At 44.6% G+C, this 19,310-nt stretch overlaps 1 protein-coding gene across 5 annotated transcripts in view; it reads left to right on the forward strand.

Annotated features, from left to right (window-relative positions):
- The window catches only part of GLYR1 (glyoxylate reductase 1 homolog), a 33,087-nt gene that overhangs the window by 10,047 nt on the left and 3,730 nt on the right, over window positions 1-19,310 (forward strand). For 2 of the 5 annotated variants that reach the window (XM_077829179.1, XM_077829177.1), the window contains 12 exons: window positions 4,909-5,047; window positions 5,657-5,899; window positions 9,284-9,370; window positions 10,296-10,352; window positions 11,558-11,608; window positions 11,700-11,773; window positions 13,434-13,533; window positions 15,695-15,805; window positions 16,152-16,253; window positions 17,675-17,837; window positions 18,339-18,518; window positions 19,030-19,154. In XM_077829179.1, the coding sequence (XP_077685305.1) occupies window positions 4,909-5,047; window positions 5,657-5,899; window positions 9,284-9,370; window positions 10,296-10,352; window positions 11,558-11,608; window positions 11,700-11,773; window positions 13,434-13,533; window positions 15,695-15,805; window positions 16,152-16,253; window positions 17,675-17,837; window positions 18,339-18,518; window positions 19,030-19,154 (1,432 nt within the window). The remainder of the gene's footprint in view (window positions 1-4,908; window positions 5,048-5,656; window positions 5,900-9,283; window positions 9,371-10,295; window positions 10,353-11,557; window positions 11,609-11,699; window positions 11,774-13,433; window positions 13,534-15,694; window positions 15,806-16,151; window positions 16,254-17,674; window positions 17,838-18,338; window positions 18,519-19,029; window positions 19,155-19,310) is intronic. The other 3 variants (XM_077829174.1, XM_077829175.1, XM_077829176.1) reach the window with 3 other exon arrangements.

Raw genomic sequence — 19,310 nt, forward strand, 5'->3', positions numbered from 1 at the left:
GACCTGAGTTACCCAAAGAAAAATCAAAGACAAATTTTGCAATCCAAGATAAAAGTATAATATGTAGACTGTTTGAAAGATACAAAAATGATGGCCTTAGCAAAACTGTGTTAGTAATTTCACCAACCCCCATATCCTTCTGTAATGCCAAAGCTTAAATTCTGCCACTGCTCTTTCCTGGACCCGAGGGGGGTTCTTGGGATAGTAGAGCTTTCTGCTGCAGCTGGTTGGAATGTTCACCAGTGATCTTGCATTCAGAAAACACTAATTTGGAGTTGGCTTGGTGGTGAAGGTTGGGCTTTTGAAGGTCCGATCAGGTAGTTGGAGCTAGGGTTATGTTTCCTATGGGTAGGGTACTTGGAGCTCAGGTTAGGGTTCCTTTGAATAGGGTACTTTGAGCTAGCATTAGGGTTCTTATGAGTAGGTCTCCGTGATCCAACGTTAGGGTTCATATGGGTAAGGTACTTGGTGCTAGAGTTAGGGTTCCTATGGGGGTACTTTGCACTAGCATTAGGGTTCCTATGGGGGGGTATTTGGCACCAGGGTTAGGGTCCTGTGTATAAGGTACTTGGAACTAGGATTAGGGTTCTTGTGAGCTAGAGTACTTGGACCTAAGGATATGGTTCCTATGAGTCATGTATTTGGAGCTAGGGTTAGGGTTCCCAGGGGGTAGGGTTGGTGTTCCTATAGGTACAGTACTTGCAGGTAGGGTGGGGTTCCTATAGTTAGGGATCCCCATCCTAAGGCTAGGGTTCCTGTGGGTAGGGTACTTGGTGCTAGGGTTAGGGTTCTTGGGGGTGGTGTGTACTTGGCACTAGGGTTAGGGTTTCTATGGGTAAGGCTCTCTGCCTTGAATTAGTGTTCCTACAGGTAGGGTCCTTGGAGCTTGAGTTAGGTTTCCTGTGGGTAGAGTACATTGAGCTAAGGATAAAGTTACAATGGGTAGAGTACTTGGAGCTTGAGTTAGGGTTTCTGTGGGTATGGTACTTGGAGTTAGGGCCAGGGTTCCTATCTGTAGTGTACCTGAAGCTAGAATTAGCATTACAGTTCATAGGGTACTTCCAGCTATGGGTAGGGTTCCAATTGGTAGAGTACTTAGAAATAGGTTTAGTGTTCCTACAAGTAGGGCACTTGAAGCTAGGGTTATGGTTTCTATGGTAGGATACTTGGAGCTAGGAATAGGGTTCTTTTACGTCTCTCTACTCTAAGATTAGGGTCTTTTGGATAAGCTATTTGGAACTAGGGATAGGGTTCCTGTGTTTCTGTGACTTGGAAATAGGATTATCGTTCCTTTGGGTAGGTGATGTGGATTTAGGGTTACGGTTTGTGGGTAGGGCACTTTGAGCTAGGGTTAGGGTTCCTATTGGTAGGGCTTCCAACCCTAGCATTAGCTTTCCTATATGAAGGGTACTTGTAGGTAGAGTTAGGGTTCCCATGTTTAGGGTGCTTGGAGCTAGGGTTAGGGTTCCTATTAGCAGGGTGCAAGGAGCTGGGGTATGGTTCCTGTCGATAGGATCCGTGGAGCTAGTCTTAGGGTTCCTATATGTTGGGCTCCCCACCCTAGTGTTAGTGTTATAATGCCTAGGGTACTTGTAGAGTTCCTTTGGGTAGCGTGCTTGGACCTAGGGTTAGGGTTCCTGTGGGTAGGTTGCTTGAACCTAGCGTTCAGTAAGGTTAGCACTTATTTTATTTTATGTTATGCCTCAGAAAACTCTTATCTGGATACTTGACCTTCCTTAGCTATGAGATCACAGCCTAATATCTCATTTGAGAGGACTTATGCTAGGTCATTGTTTTTTGAGGCATGCATGTGTAGCTATGAATGCCTTTGTTCTGTGGTGTAGCTTTATTTTTATAGTACCCTACAGCATTGGGTGCTTTACAGACATTTAAGAGGACTAGTCCCTGCCTTGGAGAGATTAGATAAATCTATGGCATGTAGACAAGGGACAAACTAGGGAGAGGAATGCAGACTTTTTTTTCTTATTGTGTGTCTGTGACTTTTCTAAGTCCTTGCCTGCTTGCCCTTATCCCTTAGTCTTTTATATAGATCTTTAATCCTTGCCTCCAACAGTCCCCAGTGTCTGTCTCCCCTGATGTATAAACCTTGCTCCTCCACTACCAAAAGAATAGTGAGCAGAGAGTTGGTGTACGTATGCATGGGGAAGGAGGTGGGGAGAGTGGGTAGGTACACACATCAGAGGCAATTCGGAGGAGAAAGTGCAGTGGATTCCTCTCCCCTTGCCCCCTTGTTTTGTTCCCCCTCCAATAAGTTTTTGAGGAACAGACTAGTGGAAATAGTGATTTAATTGAGGGGCTCAAATCTGGAAGGAAGCTGGGGGAAATGCTTCTTAAATGACTTCATTGACTTGTTTCCCAACATTCTTGTTGCATGTGTACATGTGTGAGAGAGTGAGCTAGCTAGCTTTCATAGACCAACACTGCCCAGCTCCCTAGTGATTCATAGGGTGAAGGGTTTCATGCTTCCCAAGAAAGATTCCCTGGACAATTTCTAGGCTGTAGACTGTTGTCTGAGAATCACTGATTTCACTCGTTATATTGTGCTAACTCAAAGGTGGGTATGAAGGGGGATGTAGGACCAGGGAAAGGATTCTGTAGGGTGCCCAGAATGGAAAGCATTGTGGGATCTTCCACCCTTCAGGGCTACGGTGGAAACTCTAGAGCAAGAACCTGCTTGCAGTAAGTGGAAAGTGTGTAAGCATGCTTCCTGCACAGTGAAACCTGTGCTAACCGCAACCTCTAAGCAACAGTTACCTGCTCTAACAGCCATGAAGTTTCTGATCTCTTCTATATTAAGTCCTATGTGAAAAGCATCTATCTGTGAAACGTTTGCAGTACCACACTGACTGATTCAGTGGCTCATTGTACACAATGGCCCATGCTAGTGGAAAGGAAGCTGCTCCACCCAGGCCTTAAGATGGTAAACTGGTCATTGCATCATGAAAAAAGAGCAAATAGGAACAGGCAAAGGGGTAAGACCCAAATGTGAAGTGAAAAGAAAAGAAAATTCATCTATGAGCATGAGACTGGAAACTCTGCTATTTTCCTGCTGTCCTAAACAGATCCAGGAGACACAGGCTATTTGTTATGGCTGATCAGAAAACCTTGATGCAGAGACCAGGGACTTTAAAATAAAAAGCAACGAATGATGAGATCAGTGGAATACTCCGGGCTTTAAAACTGCACAGATGAACATTCTAAAAAGCAGTGGGGAATTATGATTTTAAGGCAGGTGGATGGAGAAAGCTGCCTCACACCACAGGTTGTTTTTGAAGCTGATTCTCTCAGAGACTGTAGTAAATGAGAACAGCTCTCTGGCAGTCTGATTCCATCACGCTGATAATATATGGAACTGGGATAAGATTGCTTGTCTGTTGAGTATATGGACAAGCCATGGAAAAACAAACTAGAAAAGGGCAGAAAAGCTGAGCCAAAAAGCTCCTAGATATTCTGATATGATAGCACAACTGGAAGGTGAAAGAGAAAAGCTGCTGTTAATTGGGAAAGTTCTGCAACTTTTTAAGCATTATGAAACTCTTCAATACCGAATGTACCAGTTATGTGGAGGAGATCCGATTTAAAAATAGAGGATTCATGCCATAATGGGTGGATTTCTAATTTCCATTCCTTGAAAAATGAGCTACTGAGGCATCATGTCTCAAAATTTGTGTTCGGTTTATAGCTATGTAGATATGATTCTTGAAAATATGAAACTGAAAAGGCTTCCTGTGAACAGCAGCACCTGTCTGCAGGAGATAACCATTGCTGGGGGTGATCAAAATGTTTAAATCTTCTACCACTGACATTTAGCATCTTTTGTTTTTCAATGGTGCCCATTTTTAAAATTCATTTCCCTGCCTAATGCTGTACACTGAGCTGCTCCCTGATGAAAATGCTGATGGATGTTCCTATTCAGCAACGTTTCCAATAAGTAGTGCACAGAACTCTACTCTTCCCAATAGTAAAGGAGAAATAGCACTGCAGCCACTTAACTGATGAGGAGCAGTCCGGAATGAAAATTTTGAAGAGGTGGACAACGTGAAAGAAGGCGATCATTCCGTGCGAGAGCCTACACATTTCAGAAGTGTCAAGGAAAACCAGTTGTTACAGGGAGAAAATGTAGGAGTTTCTTCACAAAGCAGAAGAGAGCTCTGCTTTGATGTTACTACGTTATAAAACACAGTGGTGCGAGCCACTCTTAAACACACTGCCAGCAATTGAGGATAAATGCTTTTTTCATCAAAAGTGAAAAATTTCAGTTTATTACAAGTCATTTGATCCTGTGTGTGTTGAAAGTGTGGTGTGCAGTGAGCTATGGTGTGTATGCTCCTTTTGTTTGTGGTGGTCACTCAAGTGTTATAAAATCTAATTTTGAAAAATATTGTCTATTCTTCCAGCCCTCATGGGGATTTATACATACATACACAGTACTAGACAAGAATAATCTTGTCTCTGACCAAAAGTTGTTTTGTCAGAACTGTTAAGTGGCCTCCTGTTGCAACAGTCCTAGGAATAAAATCCCACATTGGGTGTGTCGGTGTTCCCCACACCAGTACAAGAGCAATCAGTTGTGCACTTATAAATGTGTGTGCTCACATGTGGGCGCATTGGCAGAGCACATGAATGGTGCCCAGAGGCGAGTTTCATTTGCACAGTTGGGTATGCTACTTGTTGGGGAGGCTGAAGAAAGACTTCAGTGAATGTGGGAGTTGGAGCCGTCAGGGAAGAGGGAACAGAAGTGAGTTTGCTGGTATGGTCAGTCCAATGTGGCCATACTATTGTATATGTCAGTTTTACCTCTACATGGTGGGGTTGGGTGAGGAAGTTGATGTGTGTTTTGATTGGAAAATGTATCAGTAGTTAACATTTTCTGACATTTATTATCAGTGCTTGGATCAAAGTGGAACAGCTGAAGCCTTATCACGCCCACAAAGAGGAAATGATCAAGATTAACAAGGGTAAGCGCTTCCAGCAGGCTGTGGATGCTGTGGAGGAGTTCCTTAAGAAAGCCAAAGGCAAAGACCAGGTGAGTGGTTTTAACTTTGCTTTGTTTGCCAAAGTAGAGCTTGATGTGATCAATAACCAAGCTTCTGTATTACCTTTATTAAAGCTGGTGGCCTCTAGCTTTAAACTTTCCATAGAAGAGTGGTCATGATGGCCATGATACTAGTTAGCACTCACATAGTACTTTCCATCTGCAAAGCACTTAACCAAACATGAATTTCCCCAACCCCATTGTGAAGTAGGTAAGCATTATCCCTTTTTTAGTAATGGGGAAACTGAAGCAGAGAGGCTAATTGACAACACAGTAAATCAGTGCTAAATCTGGGGTTAAAACTTACTTTCTCCTAAACCTTTGTTTTAGACTACATGATTCCCCAGCGATCCTTCACGTGGCATGTTCTATGAACAAGTTTTTGAAACTGATACATTTGACTTAAATGCTAACTTCAATAATTTCAAACTCAACAGCTTCAAAGAGCTAATTTTTCTTGGACCCGGTGCTGTAATGTGACTTTGAACCATCCGTTTCCTGATAATCAGCACTGGATTCTTGGTATCCCTGGGTTTTTTATGAAAATCACTCGAGTTTCTCTCTTCCTTCCTCGCAATCTTCTGTTCTATAATCTCTCAGGCGTCTTCCCATAACTCCAGTGAAGAGAAGAATCGGCGTAATTCCAGTGAGGAGAGAGGCAAGCAGTCTGCTGGTGATGAGAAGCGCAAAGCTGGTTTGTCTGAAGGGAAGTTGAAGAAGAGTACAGGAGAAGGAAAGAAGCGAGCATCTTCTGTCTCCTCAGAGCGAGGCTCAAAATCACCTCTGAAAAGAGCACTAGATCAGAGCCCCCGGAAGCGGGGACGGCCCCCCAAAGATGAGAAGGTTTGTGTTGTGCACGTCCTGCCATGACCTGTGGACTTTACTGATTGACTCTAGGGATGGCACTTAGGCTTACAGGCCAAAAGGAAGGGCTCAGTTTTGTACCATTTGTAAAGCTGTTCGTGTCAATTCTTCTGAATCTATTAGCTGACCGATACCCATGACCAGGTTATCGTTGACTGTCTTCTGTGGATTCCTAGCAGGATTAGATAGTCTTTCTTGAATGTCTCCATTCATTTTTTTCCGAGAGATCTTAGAGGGCTGTCTTGTGCGGTTGCACATGGTTCCGTCTTGCCACCCTACCTGCTCAGTGTATGCATGAGGTCCGATTTGAAGATTAGTGAGGAGATGTGAGCTTTAGTGCCTTGAAATGATATCCTGGTGTACATTTCCCCTCCCATCTCATCTGGTTTGTGTGGTTGAATGACTGATACTCTTCCTTCCCTTACTCCCAGTGCTAACAGAGATTGGGGGCTTGGGTCAGGACATCTGATTGAGAGTCACTGAAGAAATGCTTGTGGGTTGAGGAAAGCTATCAGAAGCATTAGTGAGGCTTATTTTAGCTTCCGTGATTGTGGATGTAGTCCCTCTGTTACTGAGATACAATGTAACCCCAGGTTTTGTATTCTCAGTTGTTTCTGTGTCTCTGCGGCAGCAACCAAATGTATTTTTGTATCTGTCCTCAGCTAGAAGATTGCAATTTTTTATTTTGATTGTCGCCCTCGCTGCAGTGATCCATGTCTTTGTCACCTCCAAAATGGATTACTATAATGCACATGCTCTACAAGGGACTGCTGCTGAAAACCATTGAGAAACTTTAGTCCGTGCACAGCATGGCAGTCTGCTTGCTCACTGATTCTTCAAAGGGATCACTTTGTACCTGTGGCTCATGTTCTTTGCTGACTTCCAGTTCACTTTGGAGTACAATTCAAGATGTCAGTCTTGATCTGTAAAGCTCTAATGGGATTGGGCCCTAGTTGTCTGAGGAGCAGCCTTTCTCCTTGATAACTCTGCAGTTAAGTTCCAGCTAACACCAGGTAGTAGATGTGAGGGTACTGCTGGCAAAGTAGGTTTAGTGATGAGCTATTGACTCTCTCTTTGTCAAACTGAAGAGAGTGGTCAGGAAGAGAATTCCAGTGTCTGTTAAGGCCTATCTGTTTCTCCTTTCTTCTGAGAAGAGGAAAAGGTGGGTGGGTATTGTGGGTTCTGAGCAGTATTGATGCTCCTGGGGGCTATAATTGGTTAATGCAGAATAACTTTTTATTGACTAACTTATTGTACATGTTCCTTGTGCTTCTGGATAGGCAAATGTTAAAAGTTCAGGTATAAATACATGGATTAAAATGCACCTTCAGAATCTTCTGGGGATGAAAGATGCTTTCTTGGATCAGAGCATGATTCCAATCTTGGAGGATGCATGTTGCTGAAGGTTGTATATATGAGATCAGTTGCCAGTCATGAGTTTGATCCTCATTGGCCTGAAGACTTGTCAGTCATGTTGGCATGTGGCATTTGTCACATGCAGAGAATGCAGCTGCAGGAGTCATGCCAGCTGCCAGAAATGAGTTGGAGGGATTTATAAAGTAAGTATTTTATTGGCAAACCTCAGCAGAGGCTGTGGAAAGCTGTTCTTATGACATTGAGCTGATCAACTGGCTAGCAAATGTCTGGTCAGAGACAACAGGCTAACTAAGATGTGAAGTTGATAACGGTATGTGCCTCCAGAGAATAATATGCTGTCTATTAATGCCATCATGGAAATGTACAAGCCCAGGCATAAATTCTGTTATCCGTATTGTGAAAATAATAATTACAAATCTAATATTTTACTTTTCTGGCCAAAAGAAGAAATACTGAACACACATTTTCTACCTGCATAGGTTGAGTGGCGTGAAATGTTGGCTTCTATGACAGTGTCAGTTCTGTTTCATAACAGACAGAGAATCTCTTTCTTTATCCTTATTGTTGGGGGCGGGCGAGGGGAGGAGGGAGATAGCTACACTACTTAATGATGAGAGGTGACATTGCTGAGCTGCCAAGAAGCTCACAACCACAGCTGTACTCTTCTTTAAAATATGCTCAATTTTAAACTAAAGCGATGAATATTTTTAAGTTAGGCAAAATCTGGACATCCATAACTTGTCAAGATCCTAAGGGCCACTAACCTGAATTAAACAAAGCAGATTGTAGCCACCCTCGACTGTCCAAACGGCCGTGCCTTTCCCACTAATTACAAATCCCAGCAGGCAGTGCTTCACCTTGGTCTGAGTGGAAGGTCTCCTAGATCTAGATGGAACTTTACATGCTGGGGTCTGAAATGTCCAGAGTAGTGGTCTGTTTCAAAAAGACAGCAGCAACAAGCCAGATTAGGTCCAGGAACCATACTTTAGCCATCTTTGTTCCAAGTAACGTGAGCTGCTGCTTTGTTCCCCAAGTGAAACTGCCAGTGTTTGGACAGTAATGTGCTCTTTCAGGAAGTAGATCTGGGGAGGGAGAGGGTCATGTTTGTCCATTTCTTGACAGCTGGAAAAAAAAAATCCTCCAGGAAAATGAAACCAATCATGCCCCATCTCCCTCCTGAATCCTGGTATGTGCTGTCATAGGGGCCTGCGCAGCTTAATTTGTACATCTTCTGTACACCACATTTGCAAAATGCTGCTATAGAACTTCATAATATACTTCCTCTTTCTTACATGCTTTGCTGAGTAGTGAAGTAGTTGAAATATTGACATGTTAAGTATGATTGTTATTGGAGTTAGCATCTATTGAAATGAAACAAACACCTGAGCTACTGTATTGGGTACTCTGCAAACTGAGGCAGACATTGGTGCTTTGGTTATGCTTGCTTTATGTTGTGAAGGTTTCCTCACTATCTATAGCAGAGACTAATTTTTAAAGAAATGAAAGCTGAGAATCTGGAGAACAATTAAGAAGTCTGTGACAACATCCCCGTGCCCTGATTAGCTCTCTCTCTCTCATGCCCCCCCCCCCCACTCTGAGGGATGGGCCTCACATTTGGGGAAATGCTGGAGTAGGGGGTGTTCAGTTCTTTCCAACTTTGTTTTCCATTTGTGTAAATATATGCATTCCTCCTAGGTACAGTGGGATTTCTCCTGAAATCATAACTCTGTGAAACTCCCCGTGTCAGTGATTCCTACTCTCCTTCATCTTGCCCACTACTGGACTAGTCTTACACTGACAATGCAATGCATGGTGCAGTGTGACCTTCTTTGGGGAGGGATTTCCCAAAGGCCTGTGAAATGAAAAGTGTTTCATGATGCTCTTCAAAAATTGTCTTGTTTGTATGTCATAAAAGCCAACACTACATGGTCAACCCTTGGGACTCCATCAGTCACAGTCTTTATCACCCTCCTTGTCTCTCCTCAGGACCTCACGATCCCTGAGTCCAGTACAGTGAAGAGAGTGATGACTGGAACAGTGGCAGGATTTAAGTGGCCACCAGGTGTAAGTGAGGTAATTAAACTCTTAGCTTTCTTTGCATCAGAAGTGATTTAGGAGCTAGAGTGACCCTTATAGGAGTGGATATGCTGGGGACAGTGCATTTGAGTCTCACATTTTCCTAGGCTCTAATAATATTCATAGATCTTTCTTGCTCCTATATGAGGTGGAAAAGACAGCTAGCTTTTTTTATGATACTGAAATGTAACTGAGTCAGCCAGTCAGTGTTCAGGGGAGCTGATGTATAAATGAGCAAGCTTTGTTCCTTAGTTAGCCAGTTCCCTTCCTCTGGGTCTGTGTATCTTGTCTGTATATTTTCTACATGGTTATTTGTCAGCAGTCACACAGTATGCCAACACTTCCAGTTTAACATCCTTTTAGTTTTAACTCTGCTATCATTAGCAGCGCAGGTAAGCAGTTACCTTTTAAATGATTTTTTCCTGTCTTCCTTTAAACCACCAAAACTGTTCTTGATAAAATCCCAGTTTAAACTGGGAAGTGCTAGGAAGTCGCATGATTGTGCCCCATGGGGCTTAGATGTTGTAGAACATATAGTATGGAAGATCATCTGCTGAGTGTAGTCTCAAATTTAATCTTCCTAGTCTTTCTAATTTGACGTGCTTTAAACAAATAGCATTTGAGTATCTCTTCTGACCAGGATTCTAGACTGGCTGGTATGCCACCTCATTCTTAATATAATTCAGCCATATTCTCAATCTTTCATTCCCCTCCCATGATTTCCTGTTTCCCACATGTTCCCTGAGTTGGGAATTACTCTGTCAGAGGTCCTAAAGTAGGCAGGCAGAGAAAGGGAAGCAATTTATCAGGTTTCTTAAACTGGGAAATGCTGCCGTCCGTCTGGGAGAACAGGGGAATCAATGCTGAGGTTGCTCAGTAAATCTCTGGTGATGTTTCTCAGCCTGTGCTTTTCTGATTGCAGCCTGTGAATGATGGTGACCCACATTTCCATCACTTCTTGCTCAGCCAGACAGAGAAGGTGAGCCATAGTAACATAGGTTTTGGCAGACTGGCTCAAACAGCTGGTCCATCTAGCTAAGCCTCCTGCCTTCTGCAGGGTCTAATGTCTGATGCTTCAGACAGAATGCACAATAGCCAGTTGTCCAGTGCTGTGCATTTGGAGCTACAGCTATGAAACTCTATCACACCCCTATAGTGGTCCTCTCACTCCCTAACCTTTGGACTTAGGTGAACTTTATTTTAGCATTTATAACTACAAATTTTACAGGCAATAAAAAGTTATCTAGCCACATGATTTGACTCTGACCATCAGCTGCAATGAATTCCCCATGTTGATACTATCACGTAAGAGATGGTATTTTCTGTGTCAAGTAATCCATTGTTCTTGTCTTCTGGGATGATTGATCTACTAGTTCTTTCATCTGGGTAGAGCTTGGTGATTCAGGTCCTGAATAATGAGTGGAATAGGAAGGAGAGCATTACATTGAACCTTCTTGTCCCTGGGAAATGCAGTCAACTAATGCCAAGAAAGACAGGTTGTTATGTGGGATTTTTATCATCAGGCAGTGAAGATCGAGATTAAAGAGAAGGTCAAATAAATGAAGTGGGTTTGTATCCAGGTAGGGATCTGGGCAGAGACAGCTGGATTAAGAGCAGATAGCTGCAGATTCTAACAGGTTCTTATCTTTAATCTAAATGAGTCTGAAGCCTTTATCACAATCTATTTGTTAAATCCCCCATACCTTCTCCCTTACTAATAAGGATTCTGCTTTTCCAGCCATCAGTGACACACTGAGTGTAGGTGTGAAGCAGGGTGTTCTGCAAGATACTAGTCTGCATCCTCTGGGGGAAAAGGGTTTAGGGGTCTCCATCTTCTGCAGTGTCAAATGTGTGAACAGGTAAGTCCCCTAGACTCAGGGCCTCCACCTTCCATTGGTGTGGATTGTCGCATAGGAGCGTGTAGTACCTAGAAGAGAGGGTGAACAGCCTGAGTAAGAACTTTAGGGATTTTGGTACCCTGCATTGCAGGAAAGTTCTGGGCTTTATTTTCTCTCATGGGGAGGAGGGTGGCCGTCTTTTCCTGCATCGCAGATGATAGCGTGGGGATGAGTTGCCTCTTTTTCTTTGTACCAAGCATATGGTCAGTTTCTTCTGTACAGGGCAGAATAAAGCACGAGAGCACCCAGCCCTTTCCCTAAATGTGTTTTTCTCCTCTTCATATAGCCAACTGTCTGCTATCAGGCAATCACTAAGAAGCTGAAGGTGTGTGAAGAGGTAAGGCAAACTGTCCCGTTGTCTTACTCTTACTGTGTTGAGGTCTGGCAGTTCTGCTAAAGTAAGAATATCTTGTGGCTTGTCTTCACAGGAAACAGGATCCACCTCCATCCAGGCAGCAGACAGCACAGCAGTTAATGGCAGCATCACTCCTACTGACAAAAAGTAAGGCCCCCATGTGTTCCAAGAACTGCCTTCTCTCCCTTTTTGCCACTCAGCTCTCTTTCTCTTCCTCCACCCCCTTCCTCTTTCAGGTGGATCTGGGGAAGCAGCCATTGGCTCTGCTGAGAGAGACAAGGTGGGTGAGGTAATATCGTTTATTGGACCAACTTGTGTTGGTGGAAGGAACAAGCTTTCAGGCTTCAGAGTTACCTTCCCCGGACCTGAAGAAGAGCTCTGTGAGCTCGAGAGCTTGTCCTTTCCACCAATAAAGTTGGTCCAGTAAAAGATACTACTTCACCCACCTTGTCTCTCTGATATCCTGAGACCAGCATGGCTACAACACTGCAAACAGCAATTGACCATCCCGTCATTTAGAATAACTAAACCTTCCCATCCCTCCCCCCCTGTTTCTGAACCATATACTGTCCCTGTGTGAGACTCCTATTCATGGGAAACAGCCACACATGAGAGTGGGGATGCTGCACCATGGAATAGCTCAGCAAGAGGTCTTCAGGATGCTCATAGGGGATTGGGTTTTGTCTGACCCTGACACACATTTGCAGTGTGTGACGTGACATGACAGAATATTACACAGATCAGCGCTTCTGAATGCAGTGTGGGCCGCAAAGATAAAATGTCTCCAGTAATGTCTGGCAGAAAACCAGGTTTGTTTGCTCACTAGCTCAAGCAGCTAGAATGCAAGAGGAAGAGGGCGGCGCTTTCTCCCACCTCACAGGAGCACGTGAGCCTTCTGGTTTCTTCTAATGTTCCCCTTCTCCTTTCTAGAGTGACAGGAGCCAGAGCGGGGCTTCCTGTTTCACTCTGTGACTTCTGTCCTGTTCAAATGCAGATCAGGCTCTGGTCTGTTTGCCGTTAGATCGGTTCTTTCTCTGGGGATGTCAGTTTTCAGCCTTACTCAAGGGGACCCAAAGTAAAGATGAAATTATTCAGGTAAAACCCTTTCCCTGAAGGGGTGGGGGGAACGTCTCTTCAGCTGTGAGGAATGGAAATGGGCAAGTCCTGTTGCTGAAGGAACTAGAGTGACTCATTCCAACCCTTATATGTTGGTTTGCTTCAAAAGCAGCACATACAACCAGCTGTGAACCAAAGGGCAGATGTAAAGCTGAAACTGAAATGCATCTGAAATGGCTTTGTTCAAATTAGCATTCAGAAATGCTACATCATGGGGGATGGTAAACTCTGAAGTGTAATTTAGATCCACTCTTACTTAGTATTTCAGGGTCTCCTACTACCATCTGTCATTTTGCAGCAAACTGGCATGATATATACAGGATCCCTGGAGCCATAGCTGCAAAGAAGTTCCTAGTGTGGAGTAATAGGGAAGGAACTTTTGCATGATGACGATAAAAATCTTGACAACCATTAGGCAGCTGGTATGCTGAGATCACTGCCAATATGGTCTCATTGTTTCCTTGTGCTCCCTTGAGTACCAGGGTTGCTCTTCATATCAGCCTGAACTCTGCCTTTGGAAACAGGTGGCTTCTTAAAAATGTTCTTCTTCTACCTGTGAGTGCGGTGGCACAAGTTCCTCGTGGGTTGGACCTCTGTCATGTGCTCTACAGTATTTTCAGTGGCATCAATCTGACATCTATTGTCTCTGTGTGTTCCCTTTTCTTCACTGATGTGTGTCTCTTTTCCCCAGGATAGGATTTCTGGGTCTCGGCCTGATGGGAAGTGGCATTGTCTCGAACTTACTAAAAATGGGGCACACGGTCACTGTATGGAACCGGACTGCTGAGAAGGTAAGTGTGTCCATGAGAAGGTGTGGGATGGAGTCTTTCACAGTGGGACCTGTTTAAGTGCCTTAACTTCCAGAAATGTGTGCACATGCTTGGAGGAGTGGAATGCATAATGTCATTGGGTTATTGTATTCAGCTAGAACAGCCACACTGGTCGTGGTGTGGAGCTGGACAGCCAAGAAAGGTTTAAGCAAGTTCACTCTGTGAGAGATGTGCTATTCGGATGAGAGACTCCACCCTGGCACCCTGTTGTGCTAAGGTGGAATAACAGCTTCATCTTGAGAACCTGAACTGCTACGATGAGGCTGAGGTAGTTTTCCAGGTTTCATCATCAGAAACTAATTCAAGAACAGCTGATTGGCCATATAATGTTAGTTCATAGTATCCAATGTACTATTTCCCTTCTCTCCTCCTCTTTTGGTGGCCAGTGGGGAAGAAAACACTACACAATATTTTGATCCCAAAAGAACTGCATCAGTGTGACACTGGTGTCTGAGTGTGGAGAGAAATTACTGTCTTTGGCAACAGGAGTCATTTGATGTTCAGCACAATTCATAATGCTCTAGCAAGGTGGCAGAGGAGTTCCAGGCTAGGATTTAGATTCTTTAAAGTGTTTATGAATACTGAGGGGGGGGTGTGTAATGTACTTTTTTCATTAGATCATGGCATAGAGTGATATACACACACACACACATGCGCACAAAATAGTGTGGCCATTTTTCGTATGGATGATGAGACAACACGCCCCCCCTCTTCCCCCCAAACACAGACAGTGGCAGAAGGCTGACCAGCTGGAGAAGCAGACAGTCTAATAAATTAAACCCCACATTGTTCTCAGTACTGTGGATATTCCTGCTGACAAAACAGGAGGTGCCATTTGACAGTCATCTTCCAGCATTTTCTCCCCTTCCCTCAAACTTTGGAGTATCCAAATCTTCTATGACTTCTCACAGGATGCACTCCGCCCACCCCCTTTACATATTCTCAGAATATTTTCCTTCTCTTGTACTCTGTCCCTGCCTCCTGGGGTTCAGGAATTGTGAAGTCAGAGTCTCCATAGTGGTCTGTCCTTCTGCTAAGACGCCAGGTCTGTCTCACATCAGTCTGGGCACAATGGTTAGAGTGTGTGTTACGGCAGTGGCTTAGAGCAGTGGTCGCCAAACTTTTTTGATCGCGCACCCCTATCAGTAAAACATTTTTGAGCCTGCACCCCCAATATATGTATATTTATTTATGTATAAATTATATACATGTACTACTATATTGTGTAAATTATAAAACACAAAAAATAGAAATTAAAAAACGAGATAAAGATGAAATAAACAATATTTTTAATTTTTTTTATTTTATTAACGGTACAAAAAACCTTTTTGCTCTCTTTAAAAAGAATTATTAATAATTTTTAGTGAGAGCAATGTGATCGAATGTGCTTTATTATTTTTGAAAATCTTGGTTTAACACTTTGATACAGCCGGCGCTCAGGGTGGGGTGCGGGGTCTGGGAGGGAGTTAGGGTGTGGGAGGGCACTCGGGTGGGGGTGCGGGAAGAGGCTCAGGGCTGGGGCAGGCAGGAGGCGCAGAGCACTTAGCTGGGGCAGCTCCTGTTTGGTGTAGGGGGTGTGCAGGTGGCTCTGTGCAGCGCAGCACCACCCTCCTGGCCACGATTCTGGGAGCTGCCCCGCCCCTGGCAGGCAGGGCCACCTGGAACACAGGGGCTTTAGGGGCTTCAGGGCCCTGGGCTAAGGGGACCGCGGGGCCCTGGCCTGCAGCTCTAAAGCCCCTCTCGGAATGCGGCCCTGAGAGCACAGGCCAGAGGACTCAGGAGGAGCAGGGGCAGCTGCGCTTTCCCCTTCAAAGCGCCGCTTCTCTCTGGCCAGCTTTGAAGGGGAAAGTGCTGCTTCTTTCCGGCCGCTGGCTGCGCAGCTGCCCCTGCTTCTCCATGGGCCGGGGTCTCAGGGCCGCCCCCTTTTTCTTTTTTTCCTCTGGCGGTGCTCCTCCTGCCACTCTGCCCTTTTGCTCCGGCGGTGCTCCTCTTGCTGCGCCCCCCAATCGATCGTCTTGTGCACCCCCTGGGGTGCGTGCACCCCACTTTGGAGACCATTGGCTTAGAGGACCTGTTGCTTTGTGCTTCCTGCTCCTTACGTTTGGATCTGTGACTTTTGCAGTGTGATTTGTTCATCCAGGAGGGGGCACGGCTGGGAAGAACCCCCGCTGAGGTGGTCTCGACCTGTGACATCACCTTCGCCTGCGTATCAGATCCAAAGGCGGCAAAGGATGTAAGGATTATCTCTCTTTCCTAACCGGACTGCATGTTAGAGTCCTGACTTGTCCTGCCCTACCCAAACCCTTTGGACAGTCACGGAATACAGGTTCCTGGTTCCACTGAACACATTAGTCAGGGTCATTCCAGTTGCCAGACAGCACAGTAGTAATTTTTCGAACAAAAACATTGCTGTATCCTGTACACATATTTATTTAAAATTACACTGAGAGCATGAACATTTCTGGAACCCTTCCAGAAGACTGGCACTGTAGAGTCAGGTTTGTTTTAACTGCTGACATTGAAGGATTTGAGTTTCTTTGCAGACACTCTATTGCTTTACCCCTTGTCTATTCCCACAGCTGGTACTTGGCCCAAGTGGGGTATTGCAGGGTATCCGCCCAGGGAAGTGCTATGTGGATATGTCGACAGTGGACGCCGATACTGTCACAGAACTGGCACAGGTAATTGCCTTGGACTAAACATCTGACATTTACTGCTGTGGAATTTTTATTGTGTCAGGAGGTTAACTCTTGTTTGTTGCAGTACTGGGAGATATCCAGGACTCTTCTAGGGAAAGTGCAAGCTCAGAAAGAATGAAATAAAGTAACTTGTCAAGTGATATCCAGTTAACAAAATCAGAAGCGGTTTGCTCAAATGATTATGTACAACAAACTGTATAATTTCAGTTCTGTGCTGTCAAGTGACCAAACTCCAGTTCCTGAGAGAGTTCCTATCCTCCATAGTAACTTTCACAGTAGCAGCTTTGGTGGAGGGGGAGAGAAGAGGTTTGGGAGTCTTATTGGTGGCTAGTAAGTTTTCCTCTATTTGTTCAATATACATAATCTGGCTATTCCTTGGTTTGTTGTTAAATACTCCAGGGCATGGGAAGGAAGCTCCTTCATGTGCCTGGTCTTAAAAATATTTACATCAAGGGAGACCCAGATATTTGTATCTGAGGGAAGCAAGGTTTCAACCACTTCCAGCAGAAACTTTGGTTTCCTACCTTGACCTCTCAAGTCCATATGCCTTTGTCCTGAAACTGGCTTTGGTCCAGGCCTAAAAGCAGGAGGACTGGGCAGTACAATAGCGCACAAAATTTAAATTGGTGAAATGTAAGGTCATGTCTGTTGGTGAATTGGTAAATTCAGACTGTGGATGTGCTATGAACTAACATGCTCCTGTCAGGAACAAAAGTCCAGAAAGTCACTAGAAGATCTGTCAGAGGCCTGTGGTCCTGGGCTTGCACTCTCACTTTCATGGGCAGCCAAAGTAAAATTTAAAAGAAACTGTTCTATGGACTTAAATGCCAGGATATTTCCATCCTCTTGACTTCCAAGCCCCCGTCCTTGTGCCTCTCCTAATTTAGGATGGTGCTGGTGAAATAAACACATCTGCAAATAATAGTTGTCATGAACAAGGGCAGAGTCCATGGAGTCATTTTCTATTCAACCAACTCCTTTCTAGCACCTCTTCTTCACTCCCACCCCTAGATAATATACACTTTCAGTGTTGTCCCAAATTCCTTAGACTTTTCCAGCGGCATGTGACACAGTCACATAGTTTTCAGATACTGAAATGTATAGTCCTCTAGTCCACCTTTGTGGGATGGGGAAACGTGAACAGAGGTACGAGTACATGGCTAAGGCAAGTTCCTGGGCTAGGGTACCTTTTGCAGGTACTCTGTGTTGTATGCTATTTTGTATTCTGCAGCATTTCTGTTCTTCTTCTTATCTGTATGTATAGACAATTTACTTTGCTTTATGCTTCTGTACCTAGTGCTAGAAGCACCCTGCATGGTGTTTTTGTTTGCCCTGCTGCGTACACAGCGTGTGTCTGTTCTGTTTGTGCATAGCTAAACAGAGTATGTTCTCTTTGTTTCCAGGTGATAGTATCCAGGGGTGGTCGCTTCTTGGAAGCACCAGTCTCAGGAAATCAACAGCTGTCTAATGATGGGATGCTGGTGATCTTAGCAGCTGGAGATAGGGGTTTATATGAGGACTGCAGTAGCTGTTTCCAAGCAATGGGGAAGACCTCTTTTTTTCTAGGTAATTGAAACACCAGGGGCCTTGCAGTTTCTCAGTCAATGCAAGGAGCAGGATTTCCAGCAAGGAGTCTGAGGGGGACATATATCCTCTTTGCAGACCACTGGTAAGAGGTTGAGCATATCAGCTGGTTGTCTCCTCTCTCTCTCTCATGAGGTAGTACAAGAAACTGGACAGGTACATGTCTGTCTAGAATTGGGTTGGGGGTTCTGAAGTTGGCTGAAGCTCCTATTTGAAACACTGGAATCGGAACCATGTTTAGGGTGAGGTTTATAACTAGGGCTGCATGAAGGTTTTTAGTTCAAACCATACTTTTCATCACGGTAAGTTTCTTCCTTCTCCCTCAAGACAGTGGCCCTAAGGGTCAGCAATCTGTAAGACTGGGGGAAGGGAGAGCTACTAGGGCTGGGTGGGTCTTGTGGAGTGTCTAGGATTGCTAATGTCATGTATACAGGGAGCCTGCCTTGCTACAGAGGAACGTCCAATAGTATGTCTCTTTCACAGGTGAAGTAGGCAATGCTGCCAAGATGATGCTGATTGTGAACATGGTCCAAGGTAGCTTCATGGCTACGATAGCAGAAGGACTGACCCTGGCTCAAGTGACTGGTCAGTCCCAGCAAACTCTTCTGGATATCCTCAATCAGGGACAACTTGCCAGCATCTTCCTGGATCAGAAGTGCCAAAGTAAATTTCCCTCTTGTTTTGTCATAAGCCATGGTTATTGCTTTAACCTAGCAGCTGTAGGCAGAGATGAAGGGGGAAAAGTAAACGTCCCTTTTGCTATCAGCCTATGGTGCTGGGAACTTTCTCTTGCTGTCCTCTTTGTCACACTTGATGTGAAAGGTTGAATTCTGTATCCCAGCATGGTAAGGGCTTCAGAGACACAGCACCAATTCTTTCACCTGCAGCCAGTGTCTCCTTAGGACTGGTATTAAGGAGTTCACTGGGCAAGGTGACAAATGAAATGGATGGAAATCTGCCCTAGGAACTGTTGGAAGTCTGGGTTCAGTTCGACAGTTGTGGTAGTGAAATTGTTTGTTGTGTTGTATGTGACTGGAAGAAGGGACAGGGTGGGGAATAGGGAAGGAGCATCTTGGAAGTTGGGGATGGGGAAGTGAAGATTTATGTTGAATTGCATGCCACTGAGGTATTTTTAGGGTTGATTTATAGTCTGATTTTTGGCCTCTCTTTACAGATATCCTACAAGGAAACTTTAAACCTGACTTCTACCTGAAATACATCCAGAAGGATCTTAGATTAGCCATTGCACTAGGTGATTCCGTCAACCACCCAACTCCCATGGCAGCTGCAGCCAATGAGGTAAGACACTCAGCATTTCAACTTAGTGCGTGGACCTGTCTCCTGCAAGACAGAACTGGAGTCTTGTGGTGGGTAGGGAGGGGCTGCTTCTCAACAAGGGGGAAAATCTAGGAGGGAAGGCTGCCTTGAGACAAGGTAGCAGGGATTGGTGTATAT

The sequence above is a fragment of the Eretmochelys imbricata genome, chromosome 10, assembly GCF_965152235.1.
Source record: "Eretmochelys imbricata isolate rEreImb1 chromosome 10, rEreImb1.hap1, whole genome shotgun sequence".
Taxonomy (NCBI): Eukaryota; Metazoa; Chordata; order Testudines; family Cheloniidae; genus Eretmochelys; species Eretmochelys imbricata.